Source organism: Brienomyrus brachyistius, chromosome 14, assembly GCF_023856365.1.
Source record: "Brienomyrus brachyistius isolate T26 chromosome 14, BBRACH_0.4, whole genome shotgun sequence".
In the NCBI taxonomy this organism is placed as follows: Eukaryota; Metazoa; Chordata; class Actinopteri; order Osteoglossiformes; family Mormyridae; genus Brienomyrus; species Brienomyrus brachyistius.
The window spans coordinates 7554874-7579695 of NC_064546.1; the positions used below are offsets into that span (position 1 = coordinate 7554874).

The 24822-nt window shown below is 39.3% G+C and overlaps 2 protein-coding genes across 2 annotated transcripts in view; one reads left to right on the top strand and one right to left on the bottom strand.

The window, feature by feature from the left end:
• Positions 1–5952, bottom strand: part of ap4s1 (adaptor related protein complex 4 subunit sigma 1) — a 29999-nt gene extending 24047 nt beyond the window's left edge. Inside the window, exon 1 of the mRNA XM_048974967.1 lies at positions 5304–5952. The gene's annotated coding sequence lies outside the window, so the exon portion shown is untranslated. The remainder of the gene's footprint in view (positions 1–5303) is intronic.
• Positions 4520–24822, top strand: part of strn3 (striatin, calmodulin binding protein 3) — a 51244-nt gene continuing 30941 nt past the window's right edge. Inside the window, exon 1 of the mRNA XM_048974934.1 lies at positions 4520–5088. Coding sequence (XP_048830891.1) covers positions 4843–5088 — 246 coding nt within the window. The 5' untranslated portion in view covers positions 4520–4842. The remainder of the gene's footprint in view (positions 5089–24822) is intronic.

A 24822-nucleotide genomic window follows, 5' to 3' on the forward strand; every position in this document is an offset into this window, starting at 1 on the left:
CGATACCTAGCAGATGAAATTTAACGTCGATAAATGTAAGGTACTCCATCTAGGGAGCAGAAATATAAAGTACAGGTATTTCATGGGTGTCACTGAAATAAAGGTAGCTGATCATGAGAAAGACCTTGGTGTGTATGTTGATGCTTCCATGTCCCATTCTGGCCAGTGTGGGGAAGCAATAAAAAAGGCCAATAGGATGCTGGGGTATATCTCCAGGTGTGTGGAGTTTAAGTCCAGGGAGGTAATGCTAAGATTATACAATTCCTTGGCGAGACCTCACCTAGAATATTGTGTGCAGGTTTGGTCACCATATCTTAAAAAGGACATTGTGGCCTTAGAAAAGGTGCAGCGTAGGGCCACAAAAATGATTCCAGGTCTTAGAGGAATGTCATATGAGGAACGGTTACTTGAGCTAAATCTGTTCAGTCTCAAGCAAAGGAGACTGAGGGGGGACATGATCCAGGTATATAAGATTCTAACAGGTTTGGATGCTGTTCAACCAAATAGTTACTTCAGCATTAGTTTAAATACACGAACTCGTGGCCATAGGTGGAAATTAGCGGGAGAACATTTCAAGCTGGATTTAAGGAAGCACTTCTTTACACAGCGTGTAGTCAGAGTATGGAATAGCCTTCCTGATAATGTAGTGCAAGCTGAATCCTTGGGTTCCTTTAAATCAGAGCTAGATAAGATTTTAATGACTCTGAGCTATTAGTTTAGTTCTCCCCAAGTGAGCTTGATGGGCCGAATGGCCTCCTCTCGTTTGTATAGTTCTTATGTTCTAGATGTGTGTCAACCAAGACAGCCCCACAGAATCCAGAGCCTTAAGGAACTCCAGGCGGATCTCATCCACCCCCAGGGCCTGGCCACTGAGGAGATTTTTAACCACCTCAGTGACCTCCACTCCAGAGACAGAGGAGTCCACCTTCGAGTCCTCAGACTCTGCTTCTTCACTGGAAGGCATGTCGATGGGATTGAGGAGGTCTTCGAAGTATTCCTTCCACCAACCCACAACGTCCCGAGCTGAGGTCAGTAGCACCCCATCCCCACCATAAACAGTGTTGATGTTGTACCGCTTTCCTGCCGAACCGCCATATGGTGGACCAAAATCCCCTCGAAGCTGTCTGGAAGTCGTTCTCCATGGCCTCACCAAACTCCTCCCATATCCGAGTTTTTGCCTCAGCGACTGCCGAAGCCACGTTCCGCATGGCCCACCGGTACTCATCAGCTGCCTCTGGAGTCCCACAGGCCAGAAAGGCCCGATAGGACTCTTTCTTCAGCTTGACGGCACCCCTCACTGCCGGAGTCCACCAGCGGGTTTGGGGATTGCCACCGCGACAGGCACCGGCCACTTTACGGCCACAGCTCCGGTCCACAGCCGCCTCCACAATGGAAGCACGGAACATGGCCCATTCGGACTAAATGTTCCCTGCCTCCACCATAACATAGGTGAAGTTCTATCAGAGGTAGGAGTTGAAGCTCCTTCTGATGAGGATTCCGCCAGACATTCCCAGCAGACCCTCACTATACGCTTGGGCCTGCCAGGCCTGACTGGCTTCCTCCGCCACCAGCGGAGCCTTCCCATCACCAGGTGGTGATCGGTTGACAGCTCCGCCCCTCTCCTCACCCGAGTGTCCAAGACATGTGGCTGCAAGTCTGATGACACAAACACAAAGTCGTTCATTGAACTGCGGCCTAGGGTGTCCTGGTGCCAAGTGCACATATAGACACCTTTATGTTTGAACATGGTGTTCATTAAGGACAATCTGTGATGAGCACAGAAGTCCAATAACAATATCCGCTCAGGTTCAGATCGGGGGGCTATTCCTCCCATTCACGCCCCTCCAGGTCTCACTGTCATTGCCCACGTGAGCACTGAAGTCCCCCAGCACAAGAGAGTCTCCAGGAGGAGTGCTCTCCAACACCCCTTCCAAGGACTCCAAAAAGAGTTGGTATTCTGAACTGCCATTTGGCGAATAAGCGCAAACAACAGTCAGGACCCATCCCCCCACCCGAAGGCGAAGGGAGGCTCTTGTGCACCGCGGTAAACCCCAATGTACAGGCACCCAGCCAAGGGGCAATAAGTATGCCCATCCCTTCTTGGTGCCACTCTCTGTCAGAAAGTTCTTGATGTTTAATTGAAACTTTGATTGATCCCCGTGGCCTCTTCAGCATTGTGTGGGCAGCAGGGACAGTGCCTTTGGATTGGCAGACTGGGGTGGTGGTCCCAATCTATAAGAAAGGAGAGCAGAGGCTGTGTTCCAACTTTAGAGGGATAACATTCCTAAGCCTCCCAGGGAAGATCTATTCCAGATACTGGAGAGGAAGGTCCACCCATTGGTTGAACCTCAGATCCACAAGGAACAATGCAGATTCAGTCCTGATAGCGGAACACTGGACCATCTCTTCACCCTCACAAGGATACTGAAGGGTACATGGGAGTTTGCCCAACCAGTCTACATGTGTTTTGTGGACTCTGAAAAGGCATACAATTGTGTCCATCAGGGGCTCCGGGAGAATGGGGTACAGGGTCCTTTGTTGCGGGCCCTCAGAACCCCGTAGAAATGGAGTAAGAGTTTGGTTCACATTGCCAGCAGTAAGTCATAGTCGTTCCATTGCATTGGGTGTTACACTTCACCCGGGCTGCTCTGTCACCAATTCAGTTCATAACTTTTATGGACAGAGTTTCTAGGCATAGCCATGAGGCAGAGGGAGTCCGATTTGTGGGACTCAGGATCGCATCTTTGGGCGGCATGGTGGTGCAGTAGTTAGCACTGTTGCCTCACACCTCTGGGACCCGCGTTCAAGTCTCCGCCTGGGTCACATGTGTGTGGCGTTTGCATGTTCTCCCAGTGTCGTCGTGGGGTTTCCTCCGGGTACTCCGGTTTCCCCCCACAGTCCAAAAACATGCTGAGGCTAATTGGAGTTGCTAAATTGCCCATAGGTGTGCATGTGTGAGTGAATGGGTTCCCTGTGTGTGAGTGTGCCCTGCAATGGGCTGGCCCCCCATCCTGGGTTGTTCCCTGCCTCGTGCCCATTGCTTCCAGGATAGGCTCCGGACCCCCCGCGACCCAGTAGGATAAGCGATTTGGAAAATGGATGAATGGATTGCATATTTGCTTTTTGCAGATGATGTGGTCCTGTTAGCGTCATCAGGCTGTGGCCTATACCATGTCTGAGGTCATGGTTCTCAACCGGAAAAGAGTAATTTGCTGCCTCAAGTGGAGGAGTCTGAGTATCTCGGGGTCTTGTTCACGAGTGAGGGAAGAAGGGATCGGGAGATCGACAGACAGATATTCGAGGGGGCTCAAAGTATAGCTGCTGCTCCATCGCATTGACATGAGCCAGTTGAGGTGGTTCAGGCATTTATCTAGGATACCTCCTGGAAGAAGCCTCCCTGGGGAATATGTTTAGCTGCCAGATGGCTGTTTTCACAAGATAAGAGCTGCAGCCACTGCTTTTGGCCTCTGCTGCTTTCTACCACTGTTGTTTCAGTTTTGGGGTGATTTTGTGGTCTATTGGGTGTAGATTTTCATGCATATAATGTTTTTGTAAAGTGGTAATAAGGTCCATCGAAGATCAAATAGAGTTAACAGACCAATAATATCAAATAAAGTTATCCTATCACAGGGTCAAGTGCCTTATCAAAGTCACTTTTGCCTTGGTTGTCACTAAGTTCTGTTGTTTCAATTTGTTAAATTTGTTATCACGCTAATGGGACCAAGAGTCTGAAACTGCTCTTTTTTGCTACTGCAATGTAGTAATTTGTCTCAAAATGAAATCAGGTGTAGATCTATATCCATATAATGTATTTGTGAACCAGGAATACGATTCATGAAATATTTTTTGATTTTATGACATTCACAAGATGAAATTATATCTGCTTTCACCCTTCCCTTTGCTGCCACTAAACGCACTTGCTTATATTTTGGAGAGATCTGTCTTAAAATTTAATCGGTTTCAGTTCAGCATTTCAGACATTATGACTACGGTGTTTGATAAGATCCGTCGAAGACATATTTAGTTATTACGTTAAGGAGAAAGCATCTGCGGACGTCCAAAAATCATACGTATCCCAACCTCGGGCGATACAATTGTTAAACACAGTTTACTAAATAGCCTTAGCATAGCTAATATCTGCCCATCTGTGTCCGGTTTTACTAAAATACCGTTAGTACTTGACTTAAGATGAGCCGCAGGTGAAAGAAATATGTTACAGCAGTCTTGTATGATATTAATGTACATAATTAAACGTAAGCATTTTACGTTTTGTGGCTATTTCCCCCAAAGTTCTGATTTTTGATATAATTTACTTTTACTTCAAGAAGCCCCAGTTATAGTCACAATGCGATTCAGCATTTGTCATTTTGTTATTATTCCTGGTTGATCAGTATTATTAGACACGCCTAATTTTTGTTAATACCGGTCACGTTGTTTTTCCCTGTTGTGTACCGCAGTATCCATGTGATTTTTTTCTGCTCTGCATCACGCACTAACGCACGCTCCATGTTCGCATAGGACTTTATTTGGACGAACTGTGGCAAAAGCACTGGGCGAACGTATCCCAGCATGCAACGCGCGTCCGTTCTCTCTCTCTCTCTCACCCCTGCAGTGAGTAGACTCACATCCAGGGAAAGAACTAATGGCGGCCGGGAAGTCCGCGCTGCTTTGATACCAAATCTACAAAGCGTAATACAGCATAACCTACGATACTACATAAGTGAGGGCGATTGAAAAACAAAAAGGAGAAATACACGTGTTAAGACATACTTGAAGAATTGATAAAAGGGAGTTGTGCGAAAACAGGGTTGCGATAGCAGCTTCTGTTTGCCCACTTTTAAAATGGATGAACACCCCGGAGGAGTAGGAATGGCCGCTCCGAGAGTGCAGCAGACAGCACAGCAAGGAAATAATAACGTTGTTCCCCAAACTGGGGCCGGAGGCGGTACCGCGATGGTGCAGCAGCAGGACGATATGCCTCGACCGCAGCAGTACACTATCCCGGGTATCCTACACTACATCCAGCACGAATGGGCCCGCTTTGAGATGGAGAGGGCGCACTGGGAAGTGGAGAGGGCCGAACTGCAGGTACCGAACAGCTACCTTTTCGGCGGCTGTCATGTCCGTTAAGTAGCATCACACACTGGTTATGTAGCTAACGGTTACTGTAGCTAGTTGTGTTTTTGTTTCGTGTAGTAACGCCCCTTTATAAAAGGCATGGTTGATAGATAGGGCTGTTATCTAGCTAGCCGGATACCCAGCTTTATTAGCCGGCGAAGAGCAGCGAAGCCGCCCCTTCTTACCTTGGAGTTTCAATGGCCTTGTGCTCTTCTTACTAACACGCCCTTCTCGCTGTTATCATTCTGCCGTCAATGGGAAGGTAGAGGTGGACGGAGCAGCTTATAGCTAGCTGGGTAACTGTTAGCAAATGTTCCCAGCAGCCATTTTGCTCCGTCAATATGGCGTCGGCCCGTGTCTGCTTTAAGTTAGCCCGGTGATGGGCGATCGATGTGGTGGAGAAGCGGTTTGATTTTTGTGGGGGAGAACAATGTGGCATTAGATCCCGTTTCAGTTTCTCGGTGTTAATCCCTACAATTTCTGCATTAGCTGGGAAATGGAAGGATTTGTTGGTCAAGTCTAACTTTAAATTGCGGAGGAGCTGATTTCTCAACTTCACGCCTCCTGTGTTTACAACGCTCTTATTGTCATCTTCCCAAAAACACATTTATTTATTTATTATAAACGGTGGTCTATTGTATAGACATGTTGTGAAGTGGCCGCACACAGCTGTCCCTGATGTCTTTGGATTTATCTGTAAAGACGTCGGTAGCTTGCATTTTCATTGTGGGAAACTGCATCCGAAATAAAACCCACAGTACACATGTTTCAGCATCCACGGAAGGCCATTACTACCTACGTCTGCAGGGCCGCGAGTGGATCCACACATGTCAATTTCATTTACATTTATGGGAATTACATCAACAAACGAGCCCATGATCATGGGTATAGATCATGGAACTAAACGCATTCATCTTATCTTCATTGGATAAAACAAAAAAAAAATCTTATTTTGCCTTCCAGATAAGGCAAAATATAACACCTAAGTCATTTTTATTAATGTATTACAAATTCAGTTCCGGTACATAGGTTTTCATGATAGCAGTGTTATATTTTTTGTAATTAATGCTGGCTCGTTTTGTGATTGAATTCATATTCGGTTAAAGTGACAGTTTAGCACTTTAAGTTGGTTCTTAGACTTGCTGTAAGTTGAAAATGTCTTAAGGTATAAACTGTTATGTACACTGTAAAGTAGGTCAAGGTCTGTCAATTTACTGAAGTGTCATTTTTCAGAAAAAGCTTGAAACTTGTTTACTAAAAATTCCCTGGTCTCTTGTCATGCTATACTCATCTTCTGACCTTTTTTAATCATATGGTTTGGTGTGTAAGTGACTGATTTCTCTGTATACAAATTTACTTTTAAAAGCCTTATTTTTCTTTTTAGTTCATGGAAAAGTTTCTTAATCACAGTCTGACCGAGACAATTTGTATGATGCAGCAAGGGGGTGTTATTCCGATTGATGATGGTTTATGTCCCAAAGATGATACATTGCAACTAAATATATGTGCATTGCAGTTAAAATCATCATGCTTTAAGGTTTAATCTCTCATAATTTTGAAATAATATGCTGCCATCTTGCTGAGGTTGTTTCATAAAGCATGGTGTTAAGTGCGGTACTGGATCCAGATTTCTTTGAAAATATAAATTAAAGAATCTTAATTTTGGCCAAATGTCTCCAAACATACAGAATGTCTGAACTTTTATTCTAGATTTCATGATTTGCTTGTCCTCTCCAGTAGTGAATCTCAAGGATTATTTCTGGTATGGAGTGCGGCCTAAGGCACTGCCTAAAGCCTAGTTAATTCTTTTCTGCATGCGCTTTCAGCCTGGGGACGATCCTGCGTGGCAGCTTGTGTTCATACTACACTTGGTTTGCGGATGGTTGTGGTTGGTGCATGCGTACAGGACAGGACAAATGTATTGCAGCAAACATAAGTACAAGCAGTGTAGTGAAACAAACAAGTTAAATGTTATTAGTCTAAACCCTGGCAGTATTACAATCATAAGACATACCACAGTATTTTGAAATCCTTATGACAAAGTTAGCTGGACACCAACCATTTGGTGAATTTTAGTACCAAGATTTAAAAATGATGGAATAGTGCTGCTTTTTAAAATATACACCTCGGTATAATGTCTGGACAGTATGAAAAATTGGATATGTGGGTACCTCCGACCCTCCTCATACTGCACACCATAACTACTACTACAACAGCAGCAACAACTTCTCTTCCCTATTACTTTACTATTGTCTACTGATCTGTGAAAGTCCACGCTGCCACCTACTGGAAATACCTAATCAATTTTCTTGCATATGCGCAGTCGATGTGCACAGATGCACAAGATTTCCGCTAGACATAAAAATGTGAGCTACACATGTACTGACTACAGTTGTCCATAGCCAACCCCTCATGACGAAGTTTATGTCGCATCCCCTCATCCACACTGAAAATGCATGTGGAAAAGTGAAGTATGGATTGGTCTTAACATAAATAAGGGCGTCCTGTGCTCAAGCATGATTGTCCCCACTCCCCTGGTGGTCTGCGCTCACATTGCGCTTAACATTCTGGGCCCGAGCACACCTTTTTCATCATCAAGTGACTTTTTGTATTGAAGAAAACATAAGAAGACATGCGCATCTCATGGCGCAGTGGATTTCATGATTATTGTCCTTGTTTTGTTGCTTGTTTGGTGCCATCTTAGGTGTGATGACACATGGCCCTCATAGATTTATTGTGTGTGCAACACAGCTGCACATATATGAAAGTCCCATACTTTACCACTACTCAAAGTTTTTGGGTGTTGCATCCATTTATTCCTGGATGCTCTCATCAGATACAAATTTCCAGCAAACACTGCACCTCTGCCATACACAAAAGTGATCCTTTTGCCGCAATGTTTAAAAATTTGTCGCTCCCAAACCAGTGCAACCTACCTGATCCATTTGTTCCAGATTCGGTTCGCATATAGTGTACATATGTGCATACATGTGCCAGTAGCATCATTGAAGTCATGTCTGTGTTCCATGCTCAGACACGGTTAGCCTTCACACTATGAATACCGTGCCCAGCTGAGTCCAACTGAACTGTGCCTCAACCCACCTCTGCAAGTGGGCCTGGCAGTGATGCAGAGCGATCGCACTAGTCAAATGTGCTCGGGCATGGTACAGATCACCTAGTGTGAGTATACCCTAATACATAACCTGGCAAGTGCCAGGTTTTGCCTCATTGAAATTATAGAGTATTCAGTAATCTGTTGTGCCACTTGTCACAAGTTGCAAACAAGTTGTGGTCTTTTACTGGAAAATAAATTTGGTTAAATGTTTTCATAGTCTCAATTTTCAATGCAGTTTTATTTAAATAGTAAGATTAATTTTTAAATGTTTTGTTTTGCAGTTGTGTCGTCTTCAGCTGTCTTTGATCAGCTTGAAATATGTCTTTTTTATTTTGCTGAATGTGAAATTATATAGCAACTGGAGGTACTGTTAGCAGAATAACTGCCTAAATTGTTTTTTAATATTTGGGGCTTTGTTAGAATTAGTGCATGCAGTGCTTTTGGTGCTTCCAGTGGACTGTTGTGATTGTGACAAGTATTCTTTGCCATACAGTTTGTGTTCTGGGTGTTGTATGTGTCAGGACATTTACATGATGGAAATGTAAGCATTTTGCTGATCCACGATCAGATTTCCTAGCACCAATCCTAGAATTAAGCTATATAAACAGGTCTTGGATCTGCAAACGCTCAAACAATCCAAAAAGCTAAACTACAGATCCTTAATTTACAATTCACTGGTGCATATAATCAGATTTGTGCAATGGGCATTGATTGGCATAAATTGCAGTGTGCACTGAGTGCTTGATCATAGCATTAATTTAAATCTATACTTGATATAGGGTCACAACTGGGCTGTCATGGTAGAAATAGAGTTGTGGTGCCAATAAGGTTGAGAAGCACAGATGTAGTGTTGGGCGGTATACTGGGTCATACCGAAAACCATTTTTTATTATTGTTATGATATGAATTTTTCTTATACCGCGATACCTGTTTAAATAGCCTACACAACATTCAGAAAGCAGCGCAAATGGAAACTGTTTAAGGGGGGACATTTTTCACTGCTGCACCGCTAAAAATGTACTGCGAAAGATAAGAAACGGAAGACACAGCTGACACTGGAGTTGAAAATGAGACACTGGGATTGTCAAAAGTCAATTCTTAGATACTAGTCAATATAAAAAATTAATATCTGATTAAATATTCATTTTCACGATTATTGATACCAGCAGTGTGGTTTTCATCTCATTTGCCAAACTTCTCACAGCACCATTACGGCACAGGTGCACGCAGACACTTGCGCAGCCCCTTCTCTCCTGAACACATTCACGCTGATTAACACACACATATCGAGTTGGCTGAACATGGCATATGCTGCAGTTGAAGGCACTTCGCAAGCTACTTTAGTAAAAAAAAAAAACGCAAAAGTGCTGTTTAGAAGTATTTTGCAGACGAGCATGGAAAGAATAAGGATGTCGATAAGCCTCTATGCAAACAGTGCTACAAAGTTGTGGCGACGAAGTCAAGTAGCACATCAAACTTGGCGAAACATCTTAAAGACCGACATCCAGGCCTTTATGAGAAATTTCGCGAGGTCAATAAAGCTTGCTTTAAAGCAACTTAACTGAACTATTAAACACATCAAAAATGTTAACTTGGCCGGTGCACACCTTAACATTAGCCATTTATCTATAATCAGTTAGCCAACAAACACGTTAGCTGTATATTATCATTAAGGTAGCGGATTGGTGCATTGGCTAATGATAAAATAATAGTTAATATGGGAACAATGCAAAATCCTGTAAAATGTGGTAAACGCCCAGTCATACAAATACCGATGTATACCATGAAACAGATATAACTTTAAAAAATACCGTGATCTCAATTTTTGGTAATACTGCCCAGCTCTACACAGATGTAAACATTAAGTTTAAGTCAGTTGACTGATACTTTTTAGTAGCTGTACACAGTATACCAGGATGTATTGATTTATTGAAATACTCAAAAGTTCTGAGGGCTGAGACATGCTCAGATAAGTTCCAGTGAAATACGTTCTGTACGAATGGAATCAGTTCATCAGTCATTTTCATGAGCTCCTTACTTGCATTTTCATTGTGGGTGATCCCATCCCGTCCTTCAGGTTGGTGATCAGCATGTGCTGTTTTTCAGAGTAGAAATGTTTTTGAATGTACTGTACCTACTTAAGGCAATACCTATACTGACCTCTACTTATGTTAATTTGGCTTAAGCAAATTTGGACTTGCATAAAATATCCTCACCGTGCACATTATTTATGGATTGCGCTTATGCAACACATCTGAAATATGTTAAGCATAAGTTGGTGTAGCCAGTCGTAGCAGGCAGCTGTATCTTCCCAGTTTTCTTATGTCTTGTGTTGTGAACATGTTTTTTTCTAATTAGTGTTTTATACAAATGTAAAGAATAAATTTTATTGACTAGTCCTTTGTAATTATTGTAATATGTATTATGTCTGACATTTACTAGAGAATTATAATAATTGCGTATTTTTTTATACCTGTGTTTGGTTAAGTTAAGTTAGGCTAGGCTATGCTGAATGGGTGGGGGGAAATCCAACAGTAGTAAGTTATGACTTGGGTAAGGGATTGAAGAACGGTCTTTTTGTGCAAGTCGAGGAGTGTCTGTATAGTGTTTTTTTCCATTTTGGGATTTCTATCTGTATATCTGCTTCTGTAGTCCATACTCTTGGTTCGTGATTGAGAAGGACAGACGTGTTTCATTGATCATGTTAAAGGTTGATAAAGCCTTGGACATACAGTGGGGCAAAAAAGTATTTAGTCAGCCACCAATTGTGCAAGTTCTCCCACTTAAAAAGATGAGAGGCCTGTAATTTTCACCATAGGTATACCTCAACTATGAGAGGCAAAATGAGAATAAGAAATCCAAATAATCACATTGACTGAATTTTAAAGAATTTATTTGCAAAGTATGGTGGAAAATAAGTATTTGGTCACCTACAAATAAGCAAGCAAGATTTCTGGCTCTCACAGACCCGTAACGTATTCTTTAAGAGGCTCCTCTGTCCTCCACTCGTCACCTGTATTAATGGCACCTGTCTGAACTCATTAGCAGTAAATACTTTTTTGCCCCACTGTAGCGCAGGGGGTTAAAGTTTCGCCAAAACGTTTTTACTATCATAGGAAAAAACCTTAGCTAGCTTTGAAATTTTAATGATTATTCCTATTCAAGATTATCGAATATATGTTTAATCAGTTTAAAGTTTATCTTCAATGTTTCACTACATTTCCGCAGTGGTTCCCCCTATGGTTTACTTTTCATTTACATGCGTTACAAATTGCAAGCTTTGTGTCGTCTTCATTCGCAGTGAAGAACTTCTATGCTAACGACAAGTTGGTGTGTGGCTGCGAGTGTGCACACAACTGTGAGGCTATTGTCTGTGCTGTTGTGTGTATGATATATATATATCAGTAGTCAATTGTAGATATGGTAGTTATAGAGTTGATATTTATTACTACTTGCACTTTCCACAACCCACTACCCATATTTCATACAGTGTATGGGTGCACATAGGCATTATTACTAGTATTGGACTAGTGCTCTATCTTTTCATATTATTTCTTATTTGTATTCTTATTCTTGTATTTTTATATTCTTTTACTCTTGTAAACTCTTTCTTACTAGCTGTCTGGAGCTGCGTTAACACGCAAATTTCCCCACTGTGGGATGAATAAAGTACTATCCTATCCTATCCTATCCTGTCCTGTCCTATATGGTGCATGCGTAAAATGGACCTGTGCCGATTCTGGTCCCTAGCTGGTTGACTGGTGCCTCATTGCTTTTGATCATCTAAAGATAATTTGTACTATTCACTAGTCTGTTGCTAAACTTTTATGTTGCTGTATTGAAATGTGATATACTTGAGATTTTTAATGACTGAAGTTTTCTTCAAAATTTTGATGTGTTGGCATGTTAACCAATAAGCCTATACTTCATGCGTATAAGGAGTTTCAATGCAATTTTAAAATACGATTCTAATGATGTAATGTGGAAGATATGTTTGAGTGCCAGAGCTGGGGTTCTTATGGCTCTGCTGTCCTCTCTCCAGGCGCAGTAGATGTATATATGATGCATGGTGTGTCTTTGTAACATGCTTACCAGCCCTTGATGGCTTCAGCTGCTTTTTTCTATCCAGGGTAGCTGACAGATTTCCACTGGGGTCAGGTGACAAGTACAACCGCTTATCCTTGTTTAGCTGCCCGTGGATCTGAGCAGAGATTCACCATGGATATTGAAAAACATGTTTTGACTTTACCACAGCTATTGAAGTCTTACTGAAATACAACTGGAAACAATTTTTCTTATACTTTTTACACTTGAAGCTGCATACACCAGAGTGACAAGCTGAAATTACATATTTTCTTACTGCCAAGGGTGATTTTTGTGTTTCTGTTTACATACCTTTAGGTCGTCTTTGAAGCATAGTGTTGCTTTTAATGTTTTGTCCATTGTGTTATGCTCTTAAAAATCTGCAATTCTGCTGTTTTCCATTTCTGGATATAGGGATTTTATGGTTTCTTAATTTTTTCCCTTGATTTTTAACATGTTTTCCCAGTCGCTCAGTAATTTTAGCAGTAAAACCAAAGTAATTGAATGGAAATCTTGGTGAATAAAGAGAAGTTTCACACACTTCAGCCTATAACTTTGGAGCTTTAAGTTGTCAGAGCTGTTTCCATCCATCCATCGGCAATGGTGGCCTAATGGTTAGGGAAGCGCACTCGTAATTGAAAGATTGCTGGTTTGAATCCCTGACTAGCAAGGCACCACTGAGGTACCCTGAGCAAGGTTTCGCCTCGAAGCATTGCTCCTCAGGTGCTGAAATAGCTGCCCCCTGCTATGTCACGATGTCACATATGGGTTAAAGGCTGAGGACACATTTCCTTGTGCACTGTTTGCTGTGGTGTGTCATCAGTGATCACTGATCACCAGATTCTAATTCCTAATTCTAATTCACCAAATTGCGATACTCTTTCACATTTGCAAATGTTATGATAATGGTAGCGTTTAGCACCATATGGAAAATTATTAAAATAATTTATAGACAAATGGTAACATGGGTAGAAATCAGATTATTGCCTTTTTGTTTACACTGCTACTTGGAAACTGTAAGGCAATGGAGAAAAACGGTTATTTAAAGTAAAGCTGCATCATGATAAATTCATTATTCAGATAGTGATTCAGTGTATCAATCTGTTTCAGTCAATTCTGGGGGGGGGGGATCTATCATAGATACCCCGAACACATGTAGTGCACACATTTCCAGAATGTAGGAAATTTGGGGAAACTTGCTCTGTTTTGCAGAGCAGAAAATTCTCTCAAGGTAATCTTTGCCACCACAATACTTTTTGGAAATTCCCTTTGTCATCCTTTTTCTAGAAACGGTAGCAATGATGTAAAGCCATTCTGTGAATTGGAACTTGCAGGCACATTCTGGTGCTTTAAAAATGTATGTGTGTATTGTGTGTGTGTACGTGTGTACAAACAGACTCACTCATTCTTGAGAATAGGGACAGGGATTCTTTTTTTTCCTCTTCAGTCATGCTGGGAAAATATGTTTTAAAAGATCAATGTCTTGGCTATTAAACTTTGTAATGGGCCAACCTCCCTGTGATTTAATTTTATCATCAGTTGAGGGCTTGAATTTTGTGAACTCCATCAGTCACACTTTTAACACAAACCACTCACTGTTGATGTACAATAGGACTTTTTATTGGCATAAACAAATTATTTAAATCATTCTGAACATACTTTTAATGAATATAACAGAAAAAACCCATCTGACAGAGGTGACTTTTCAGTGATGACAGCCAGCTGATGGAGTTGACATGTAAAATACAAACCACACAAACATGTAAAAAAACTTCAAGCATGAATCTCCTATTTTTGGTTGTTTCAGATTTTAACAAATATTGGGACCTTTGAAATATCTGATGCAACTGATAATTGCTAAATTGACTTTTTTCTAATTTTACCGCATAGTCTTTGTGAGTAGACGTTTTATTTTTTTAAAGTAGCTAAAAGTTATCAAAATCTGCATATTTAAACCATAGTTTTCATTTAGTTTTAGAAAGGCTATGGAGTTGACCTATTATGGTTGACATGCACCCCCGATTCAGTATTATTTCATGAATTTGATATAAAATAAAATTCAGAGCTTACCAGTTCTTGAACAGTATTCTCTCCTAGTCTTAGTTGATTCTTTTCATGATTAAATTGTGTAGAAGTCTGACAGAGTTGACAAAAATGTGGGACAGGACTTTAAAGGGGCAACATTTTCATAAAAAAATATATATTTTAAAACAAACACAATTATAGTAAAGTTTTACACGTTTTATCACACTTTTTAATTGTTTGAAGTTTAATTGTCTGGGGCAAGGGTGTTTTCTGGCACAGGGCAAGTTTAGAAATTTAGAAAGAAAGCAGACCAATAATTATATAAATCTTATTATTCTTGCATACAAATATCTTAAATATAGAATTTCACAAAAAAATAGAATTGGTAGGTTGATATGTAATAATTTTAAGGTTTTCTTTGGTAGGACGTGATTTGGCCCAATTCTGAAGAATGGGTAGTGTATATATGTGTGTATCTATTAGGGTTGACACTTTTTAACTGACATTCAAACATTTGTTTGAACATGATGTGAAAAATTCAATATGAACTATAATTAACCAATTCTAATTTTAATGTGTCGCTGTAGCCTATTAGTGCATTAGACCGTTTGTTGTGATTTCATTGTTTGCCATCTACGGGGCTCCTAAAAGGTCAGGGACGGATATTATTTTTGAAAATAAATTTGCATTCCCTCGCAATATGACTTGTGAAAAACCTATCTAAAACCTACCCAAAATGGCTACAGTGTAACTAGTAGCATTTAGAAAGAGAAGGACTATCCCAAGAAACGCATTGCCACTTATGGGTCATAAGAAACATTTTGTCACACAGCACCACACATTTGGAGAAAAATATATATTTTATTCATACGACTTGTGCCAAACATATCCAAAAAGCCCAAGTTATGTGAGGCATTTGTTGGGCTTTGTTTGCATAAAGATATACAGTGTCAGAGGTGGAGGTGGAGAAGTCGGTGGAGATTCAGGCCTTTTGGGGCTAAAACAAAGAAAAAGGAAAAATATTTAGGATCTAGGCAACAAAAAATATGTACATTTGCTTTATGCAAAGCCCGACAAATGCCCCACATAACTTTATGCAAACAAACCCCGACAAGTGCCCCGTTTAACTTTATGCAAACAAAGTCCGACAAGTGCCCCGCTAAACTTTATGCAAACAAAGCCCGAGAAATGCCCCACATAACTTTGCCCAAGCAAAAGTCAAAAGTGCTTTGTAACTTTGCACAAGCTAGACAAAGGCGACTTTTCCCAACGTACCACAATACAATTGTCACCAAATGAAATGTTAATTATGAATTGCTGAATCGCAGAATTATATAAAACTTTATAGAAGAGTAAAATGTAAACTGTAAATAAATGTATTTGCATGTCAAGGGTTGCATCCTCTCCTTGCAAAAAATCGTCTCTCATCGTCAACCGAACCATCATCTTCCGAGCCATTTTTCTTCAGTCAAAAAAGTTGTATGAAAATAACTGGGGAAACTCACCAAGACTATCTGCGCAATGCGTACTCGAGACACTGCTGCGCCGGCAAAGAAGAATTTGCACATTTATGTCCCCAGCGCTACAAACAATGCCCAATCAGCACATCCTATACCATTTTGCAAACCTTAGACACACCTCTATTGGATGAAACAGGTGTAACACTGTAATTTGATGTTCATACAAAAAGTTTATTGTGATGAAACATAACCATGGGCAAAGGTTCAGTGCGTAAAAAGTGATATGCTAGCAGGGAAGCAGAGCATATTTTTAAAAAAATACTTCACAATGAAGAATGACAGATATTGATTTATTTACATACTGTAAGAGATCAAGCTTTCAAACGAGGGTAACTTTGCTATTTTATTCAATGGTTTTCTTCTAACCCTCCGGAGATGAAAAACATAGCACAAGTGTACACAATGCAGACTGACATTTTTCTGCGAGGAGTGAGCAAGCTATTTGAGAGCATGGCAGTAATTTTTATGGAAAAATGTCTTTTGTCTTAATACTTTGGTGGTGAAAGAAATAGTTTGTGCTTAGTTTTCATTTTGTTAAAACTTAAATTACACTTCGACATTCGACCTGTTCAAAGATGGCTACCACGTCATTTTATCTTTACTTATTACAAAAAAAACAAACTTTTTTTTTTTTTACAAAAAATTTGCAACTTTCTACATTTATTATTGGAAAGGTTTTTTGGAGTTTAACAGGCGGTTTTTGGTTGATTTTATACATTTGTTTCTTTTATTTAACGTCATTTTTCTTTGTCATTAAAAACTTCTAGAGGGCGAGTTCTAAAGAGTTAATAAAGAAAATAACATCTTTTAAAATGAAATATTCTCTCTATAAACGGCCATTATCAGTTTAATACTAGCAGTGGCACAGACATTGAAACCCACATATATATATTTGATAAATATGTGGCATGGTTGCACACTAACGAAACATATTCCACAGCAAATATGGCACAGTTTCGACATTTAAAGATTAGCATAGTGTGGTACAAAGCCTGCTGGATGCCGACCAACCCCATGGCTTCACATTATATCAGCCATTTGTTGATAGTGGGTGCCTACTCATATAATGTAGCGGTGCTGAAAGAACATTGATTACGTTTCAAGTATGCGGATACTGCTAGCCAGGAGGCAGATAATTTATGCCATCTGCTGCTGTGTAATGACATTTAAATTCTAGCCCTCAAAAATAAGATGACCCCAGTTTCTTAGATGCTTGATTTTTTTTGGAAAAAACACTATCCAATACTTATAGGAGAATGACAGGCATGCTGTAATAAAACAGTTCATGTGTGCCTATTGAACCGTCTGGGGCGTACCAAATGGTTTGATAATATACCGTGTACTGTTATGCCCCTTATCAGTCATCTAATCCAACGCCTTGGTGACTCTTGGGAAGCCCAATTCCAATCTCCACCCGTCGTGTGCATATTATGGAATTCAGTTGGTTAACAACATCAGTAGAACTTATTACATTGTCATTTAGGAGCCATTCTTAAAATGTTTGTATAAAATCAGTTTGCTTAGGTACTTTCCAAAGTGAAGAAAAACAGACAAGGTAGCATTTAGCTAGGTGGAAGTGGTGGCACATCGCTTTCTTACACCCCATTGACACACACACACTGAAACTGTTGAGGGCTTAATATTTTGCAAGAACAGTAATTTATCAGCTTCACATTTGCTTATTTGATGTTTGCTGTTCTGGTCATATGGAGTTGGCCATGAACAGTTAAAAGCGGATATTTTTGGAGCTTGCTGAAAGATTGCAGAAACTCAGAAAACACAAAGGCTAACTTTTCAACACTGTATGGTATGTTACTTTCGCCCACGATTTGATTAGTAGTATGCCAAAAAATATTAATGACAGGTATATTGTGATGCCAAAAAGTTAGCAACGTATAAAATCAGCATATATATGTGCTTATACGGTTAGCGGAGCATGCCAAATGCAAATGTTTTGGTACACCATGGAAGTGATGTGTACCAAGCGCGGTCGATGTTGGGGAGTAACTAACTAAAATTAGCGATGCCACTAACATAACTACTTTTTCAGTAGCTTAGCAGTAGTGCAGCTACTTTTAAAATGCTATAATTTTTCCGGTACAGTAACTGTATTTTCTTAGAAATAGCAATGTAGCATGGTAAAATGCTAAATCACTGAAAAATACTATAGGTTGTTGTCGACTTACGACCCAATGACTTATGCTTGACGGACTTTAGAGGACCAGTCTGAGAACGTATATATGTGGCCTCCATCACTGCACTATGCCTGGCAACGCGAGTGCTGCCCATGGTGAGAGTATGACAGTTTCCACCCCAACTTCTGGCAGTGCAAGGATCCCCACAAGACGCATACTCATTCATCTCATGCTTAGGCTAATCTTCGCAGCACTCGATACAGGATACATTGGTATCCATTTGCGTAATAATAATGGACTAAGAAAATGGTGATAAAAGGTTAAAAACAAAACATGACTTAAAGATCAAATCATTTTGTAATACAGTATACTATCCATATGATAAGTTTTGCATATAAAATAAAGGGCCAACTTATGACTGGTCACTTGGAACCAATCATGGTTGTAAGTTGATGACAACCTGTGTTATTTTCTCTACTACTAATCTACTCATTGAATCGTGAGCGAAAGTAACATACCATACAGTGCTGAAAAGCTGGCCTTTGTGTTTTCTGAGTTTGTGATCTTTCCAAAGATGAGTCTTTTCAACCACCAGGTGTTTCTGATTGGTGGTTTTTGCTTGAATACTCTGGGAATTGTTAATGGGTTGAAAAATACTTCACAGCAAGCCCTTCTAATTTTCACACAGTAGTTTTGAAGTGTGATCTTGGTTTACACCAAAAACAGAAACTTTTTTAAACCTTATTTTCATTTGGCATTACATGGCGCTCCTATTGTGAACAGTAGTAACTTTATACATTCAGGGGCATAATTTAGACAGTTTGTATATTACATAAAAATCTCTTGATAAAAAATTACAAACTAATTTGACATGCAAAATGTACAGTACTGTTTGTTTAAAAATTAGCAATAAATAATGTTTCTGTCAGAGTTCGCTGGTTAAGGCGTGGTAAGCGCACGGGCAGGCAAGCGTGCAGGCAAGGAGGCGAAATACGGGGAAAATGGGGATTTATTACGGGTACGGGGACCAGGAAACGTCGGACATAGACTAACATCAATGACAGACTAAAACCAAGGCAAGACATGGACTGAAATAGACGAGACTGGGCGAAAATAAATCGGACACAGCTGGGCAAGATCAGGGAAGCACACATGGATAATCAGGGGGCGTGGCACACACGAGGATCGGACGAGCCGGGCATGACAGTTACCATTCAGGCTAGCACACACAGTTATAGGTAGCAGTTAGGGCTGCCTTTATAATAAAAGTATTATTCGCCAATCATCACATTCACAGGGATCTGCCGCCCCTAACCCTCATGAATGTGAAGGGGTTACTATATCAAGTTGAGTGAATGTCAGTCTTTCATCAATACAAAAACCAGGGTATGCAAAGTAGGACAACTATTCATCAGCATACAAGGTCATGGGTTAATACCGTGCTGCACCAAACAGAAGGGTGCGACCAAATCATGTGCATAACAATAGCCTGACAATAATAACAAAAAAAAAATATGTAGAACAATGGTGTCATATCCGCATTTTTTTCAGTAGTACCACCCCTCTCACATTGCTCCCACAACATTAACATTTAACCTTTCAGAATGTAACTTCAGCCATCAGGTAAGATACTTGTTCACCACTATTCCTTGCTTTCGTGGGCAAGTTCTTGGCATAATCTATGTGAAAGAGTTAAAATACTTTGGTTTGTAAATACTGCTGTTGTTCAATGTAGCCAATCTGTTGTATATACTTAAAAACAGAACATTCATTTTCATATAGTTTTTTTTTTTTTTTTGGTACCCATCCTGTATTTTGCACAATAAGCAGTATTGAAAAATGAAATGCTCTGTCCTATTTTGAATCGTTATGTGTTGTGATTTGTCTCATTTTCTTACCACTGAATTGACTCTTTTGCGAGCACTTTGAAGCTTGATTAAATATCGTGTGAACAACTTTGCTGTAGCGCAATAGAGAGCATATAAACATTAAACATATAGAAATTTAGTTTTGGAACACAGACATCAAAACATACTCAAAGGAATACAAGTAACCACATAGTGGGGAAATATTCTGCAAATTGTCATATAAGTAGAGTGTGCAATTTCAGTGTCGCATATCACAACAAGGCCTCAGAGCATTCAGGTAAAACACTAACTTTCACATTTCCAATGGATCCATCCAGTACTTCTAGAAATTGTGCAAATTAGTAAATGTGGGATGAGTACACATTAGATGGACAGAGGAAGTGACAGGGCTGTCCAGGGAATATGATGCTGTAGTTTTCACCAACACTGGTTCTATCTCCAATGTGAGGTTTCCAGAATTTTAGAGAGGCATCCAAGATATGACCTGTGATTAGATTATAATTGGATGTTGGTTGCTTTATTTCATCTATTGGTAAACTTTTTGAAGACAATTACTTTTTGTAAATTTGAAGACTTTTTGAAAAAGGAAAAAACAAAGTGCATGTAGATTTATATTTATTTTAGTAAACGTATGGTTATATCTTGTCAACAGTTTTACATGGGTATAAGATTTGTGTGTGATCATGACATGAATATTTTGTCATCTAAATGTTTATATTGAGGATTTTGGAAAAGTGCATTTTGTCCATTTATGTAGGTTACATTATTCAGCTACCTTTTTAATTAGCATGGCCTACATGGACAGATACACGCACACATACACATATAAAAATATGGTTTATACTGAGAGTCTATTTTATTTTTTTAAAGTTTGCGATAAGTACCATACGTATACAACAGACATGTATTTGAGGTTATCCATAATTTGTTTTGCTCCAAATCTCTTATGGATTTTTGAACTTTTGTGACTGACACAGGGAAGGCTGAACACTATTTTATCCATTTTACTTATAGTTTCTCTAAAGCTCCCTATCAAAGATGACTTTTGTGTTTTGAGTTGTCTGATGCCTGGTGGATTCCTGGTGCCATTCTTTACCTTTTATATTGCCATTTGTAGAGTTGGGAACTGTGCTGTCAGATTACAGGCCAAATAAAGTGGTTGTCTGAGACCCTGACACCAACTGTAGCGAAATAAAAATAGCCCTTGTACCAGCCTGTAATTGGAATCAGGTTACGCAGCTGCTTTCAGACATGATCTAGTGTCAAACAGAAAAGAATTTGGGGGGGGGGCAGTTCTACATGAGCAACAACTTTCTGGTGTGGTTTGAACTCCAGGGGTGGACCAAGCATGGGATCATATGGTTGCTTCCTTGGATACTAGAAATGCCAGGCTGGTAGTCCAGGCCGGATTTTAACTCTACATCTATAACAGACAGTGTTACACTCCATTTCACAATTTCTACTTCAGTGCTTACAACCATGAATCAGTGAGCTCAATAACCACAATTAATAGTAAGTCAGCTGCAAAATATATTCACCTTTCTGTTGAAGATCCAGTCAGCCAGACTATGAATTTAAAGCAGAGTGTGAAGGAACTGTCAAAACAGAAATTTAAAGTTTTTGATGCTCAGGTATTAATCTTTTTTATTTCTTTACTAGCACAGAAGTTAAAGCCATTGTTTCCTCTCACAGAATGGAAGGAATATGTCGGGTCAGGAAGTCCCCCCATGAGATTTTAGTGCAATACCTAAGCTAAAGAGGTTAATCACTTAAAGTTGGTCCTAAACATAGGGTGATCCAGAAGAGCTATTAACGTAAAAACACATGTGAATTATTCTCTAATTTGGAACTATATGTAAGCTTAAAGGAGCAATTCATACCAAAATAAATAAAAAAAAACATACTTTTCAGATAGCCTGTGCTATTTATCCGTCTTTGTTGTGGTGAGAGTTGCTTTGTTTTCAAGATATAGGACATAGAATTGTCTGCCTTATTTCATAAATAATGGGCCTAAATGTAGGGCTGAACAATTTGGGGAAAATATCTATTCGAGATTTTTCTGACAGCCATTGCGAATATGATTCGATTTTACAATATAATTTTTTATGTCAAGCTTCAGTACAATATTCATTGTGTAGTAAATTTAAAACATATGACTCAGCATTACCACATGAGATACCACCAAAATATTAACTGATCTGTATTTTAATGCAAGAATGAGAATTTAAAGATGTGGTGTGTTAAGTTACAGTAATAATGAAAACAACTGCAGCAAAAAGAAAAACAATAGCGATCTTGCAGCTAACGCTGATTACCCCCCTAACACTAGAATCGATTTTTCCCACGCCAACGAACAAGCAAGAACTAGTTCGGTGTATGCAGCTCTTTTGTTTGCGCTAATGTGTTATTAATGTTAATAAAGGCATTGAATCTAACACTCTCAACCAAAAAGCTATAATGTTCATAACAGAGTGGCTGTTCCGTCCTAAAACCATAAAGCTGGAAATTTTTAAAAGTAGTATGCATTTTATAAAAAAATTCTGATTGATTTCATATTGGCCAAAGTTTCCGCTTTTTAACTGTATACGGTTATTTTCTATACAAATCAATTCAGGTGAAACAAAAAAATATACTTGTTCAGGATTGCAAACTCTTTCAGACTCTCACCCAAGAAACCTTACGGTAAGTCTTCTGAACTTAAAATTAGCTTAATCAAAAACGTTAGGCCAGTTTGCAAACTCTACAAACTATTTACAAGGTAATAAAACTTTTACCTACATGTAAATGTGTGTGCGGAACAGAGAACAGAAAATCTCACTTCATGCAGCTGACCAAAGTTGGCAACCCTGCATTTAAAAAAAAATGAGAATTGAAATGCAGTTTTCGACTGATGCGGCTTATCATTTCTTTGCTTTACTCTGACAAATACAAAACTAATGAATAAACATTGTATGCCTCTCTTTTTGTATCTTTTCTAAATAATAAGACTGTGTACCCATAAACAACTGTAATAACGATTAAAGTGATCTATTCTTTTAGTATTTGTTACATCAAGGCTTTATTACTATTGTGGGATTAAGATTAATTTCACAAGATTAATATTTGAAAATACTTAAATTAATTAGTACAAAAACATATGACATAAACATGACTCTATTATGGGTTTCGCAGCTTTTTTGGGGGTCACCGACTGCTGCTGTGAGGATTACTGACTGTCTCGTTGTTTTGATGGGTTAGCGGTATGCTAATGCTATTGTCCATTAATAAAAACAAAAGGTATGATACGCTGAAGTTTGTCACTGCTGGTGTTTAAAAGGAGGTCTCCCGTTCTATTGATGATGGGCCCTTTCTGAAACAATCTCAGACCATGAAATAGGAAGGCAATTCACTTATAGCTCAGTAGCGAAATTAGTATTTTTTCTGCACTGTGAATGCAACATTTTCCTTGGGTTTCACGTGTTTGCTGTTTGTGGGCCTATACACAGTCTTCTTGGGTCACTTCTGATTGGTGAGCATGACTGGCACATTATCACTGCATTTGTGAATGGCGAGAATGACACACAGGGAGCACAGCATGAATTTGTAAAACTATTCTCCCAACAGTTTTAAACCCTGGGTCCAACGTGCTGTATGATGTACATCCTAATTTGAAGCCTTTGTGATTTGCCAATCACGTTGTTTCAAATTCTGATTTCGGTTTGAAATCGATATGTTGTCCAGCCCTACCTAAATGGCTTTCTTTCTGTGGTGATAAGTTCAAAAGAAATACATTTGAAAAATTCAACAGCAATGTTTCTTACCGGAAATCATGATCTGGTGACTCACGATAATCCACAGACCTTGTAGTGAACAGTTTCATGCAGGAGCTATTACCTTTCTACCAAACTCCAAACATCAATTATATCACTGCACAGAAGATCATGACGCGACTGGATGTAAACATCAATGGCTACTAGAACTCAATGCAATGTGAATTTTATTAGTGATAAATATTGTCATATTTATGAAGCAAAAAGGAGTTGAAAATTTGCACAAAAAAACGATACCCAACATGTCACTTATCTATGACAAAAATGATTGATTGGCTCAGAGAGCACATGCAGAGGTCATGCAAAAGCAGCAGCAGTAAACTTTACCCTGATTTTTAACATGTACTAGATAGTCTTGAAACTTTATTTATAAAGCACTTTGGTCAGTGAACATTGTTTTTAAAAGTGCTGTACGAAGTTTAACAGTAAAATAGAATACAGAAACATCACATAAAACAGATGGTCCACTCAAAATATCTTCCGGTTTTGTTAAACAATATAGAATAAAAATTAATTTTCAGTTTAGTTTGACACAAACCAAGGAAGCACTCCTAATGCGGATGAGCAGACTGTTTAAAATAGGGCTGCCACTAGCGACTATTTTTCTATGGATTATCGGCTATTTTACCAATTGGTCGATTAGCCTAAATGATTAATTTTCTTCCTGAAAATCAAAGTAACCATTTCATTTTCACAACAAACTGTATGTCATTGCAGGGCTTTAAATAATGGATGCCAGCATTTTGGCGCTATATGGACACTATTTTCGTCCACGATTCCATAAGCAGATTAGTAGTATGCCTAAAATATTAATTAGATGCATATTGTGATGGCCAAAATGGATTTGGATAGAACTAGGGATGTCCCGATCAGGTTTTTTTGCCCTTGAGTCCGAGTCCGAGTCATTTGATTTTGAGTATCTACCGATACCGAGTCCCGATCCGATACTTCTATAATACATAAAAAAAAAATAAAGAAGAGCGAAGAAACAGATCCAGGATGTTCCTTATTTTTTATTTAATTCACCTTATTTTAACATTCAACAACTCTGTTAACAAACAGAGCACTTCTGTAAGGTAGCTTGAACAATCATGTAATAAATAACATAAATTCTTCACATTTGGACTAGTGCAACAGTAAATATAAAAA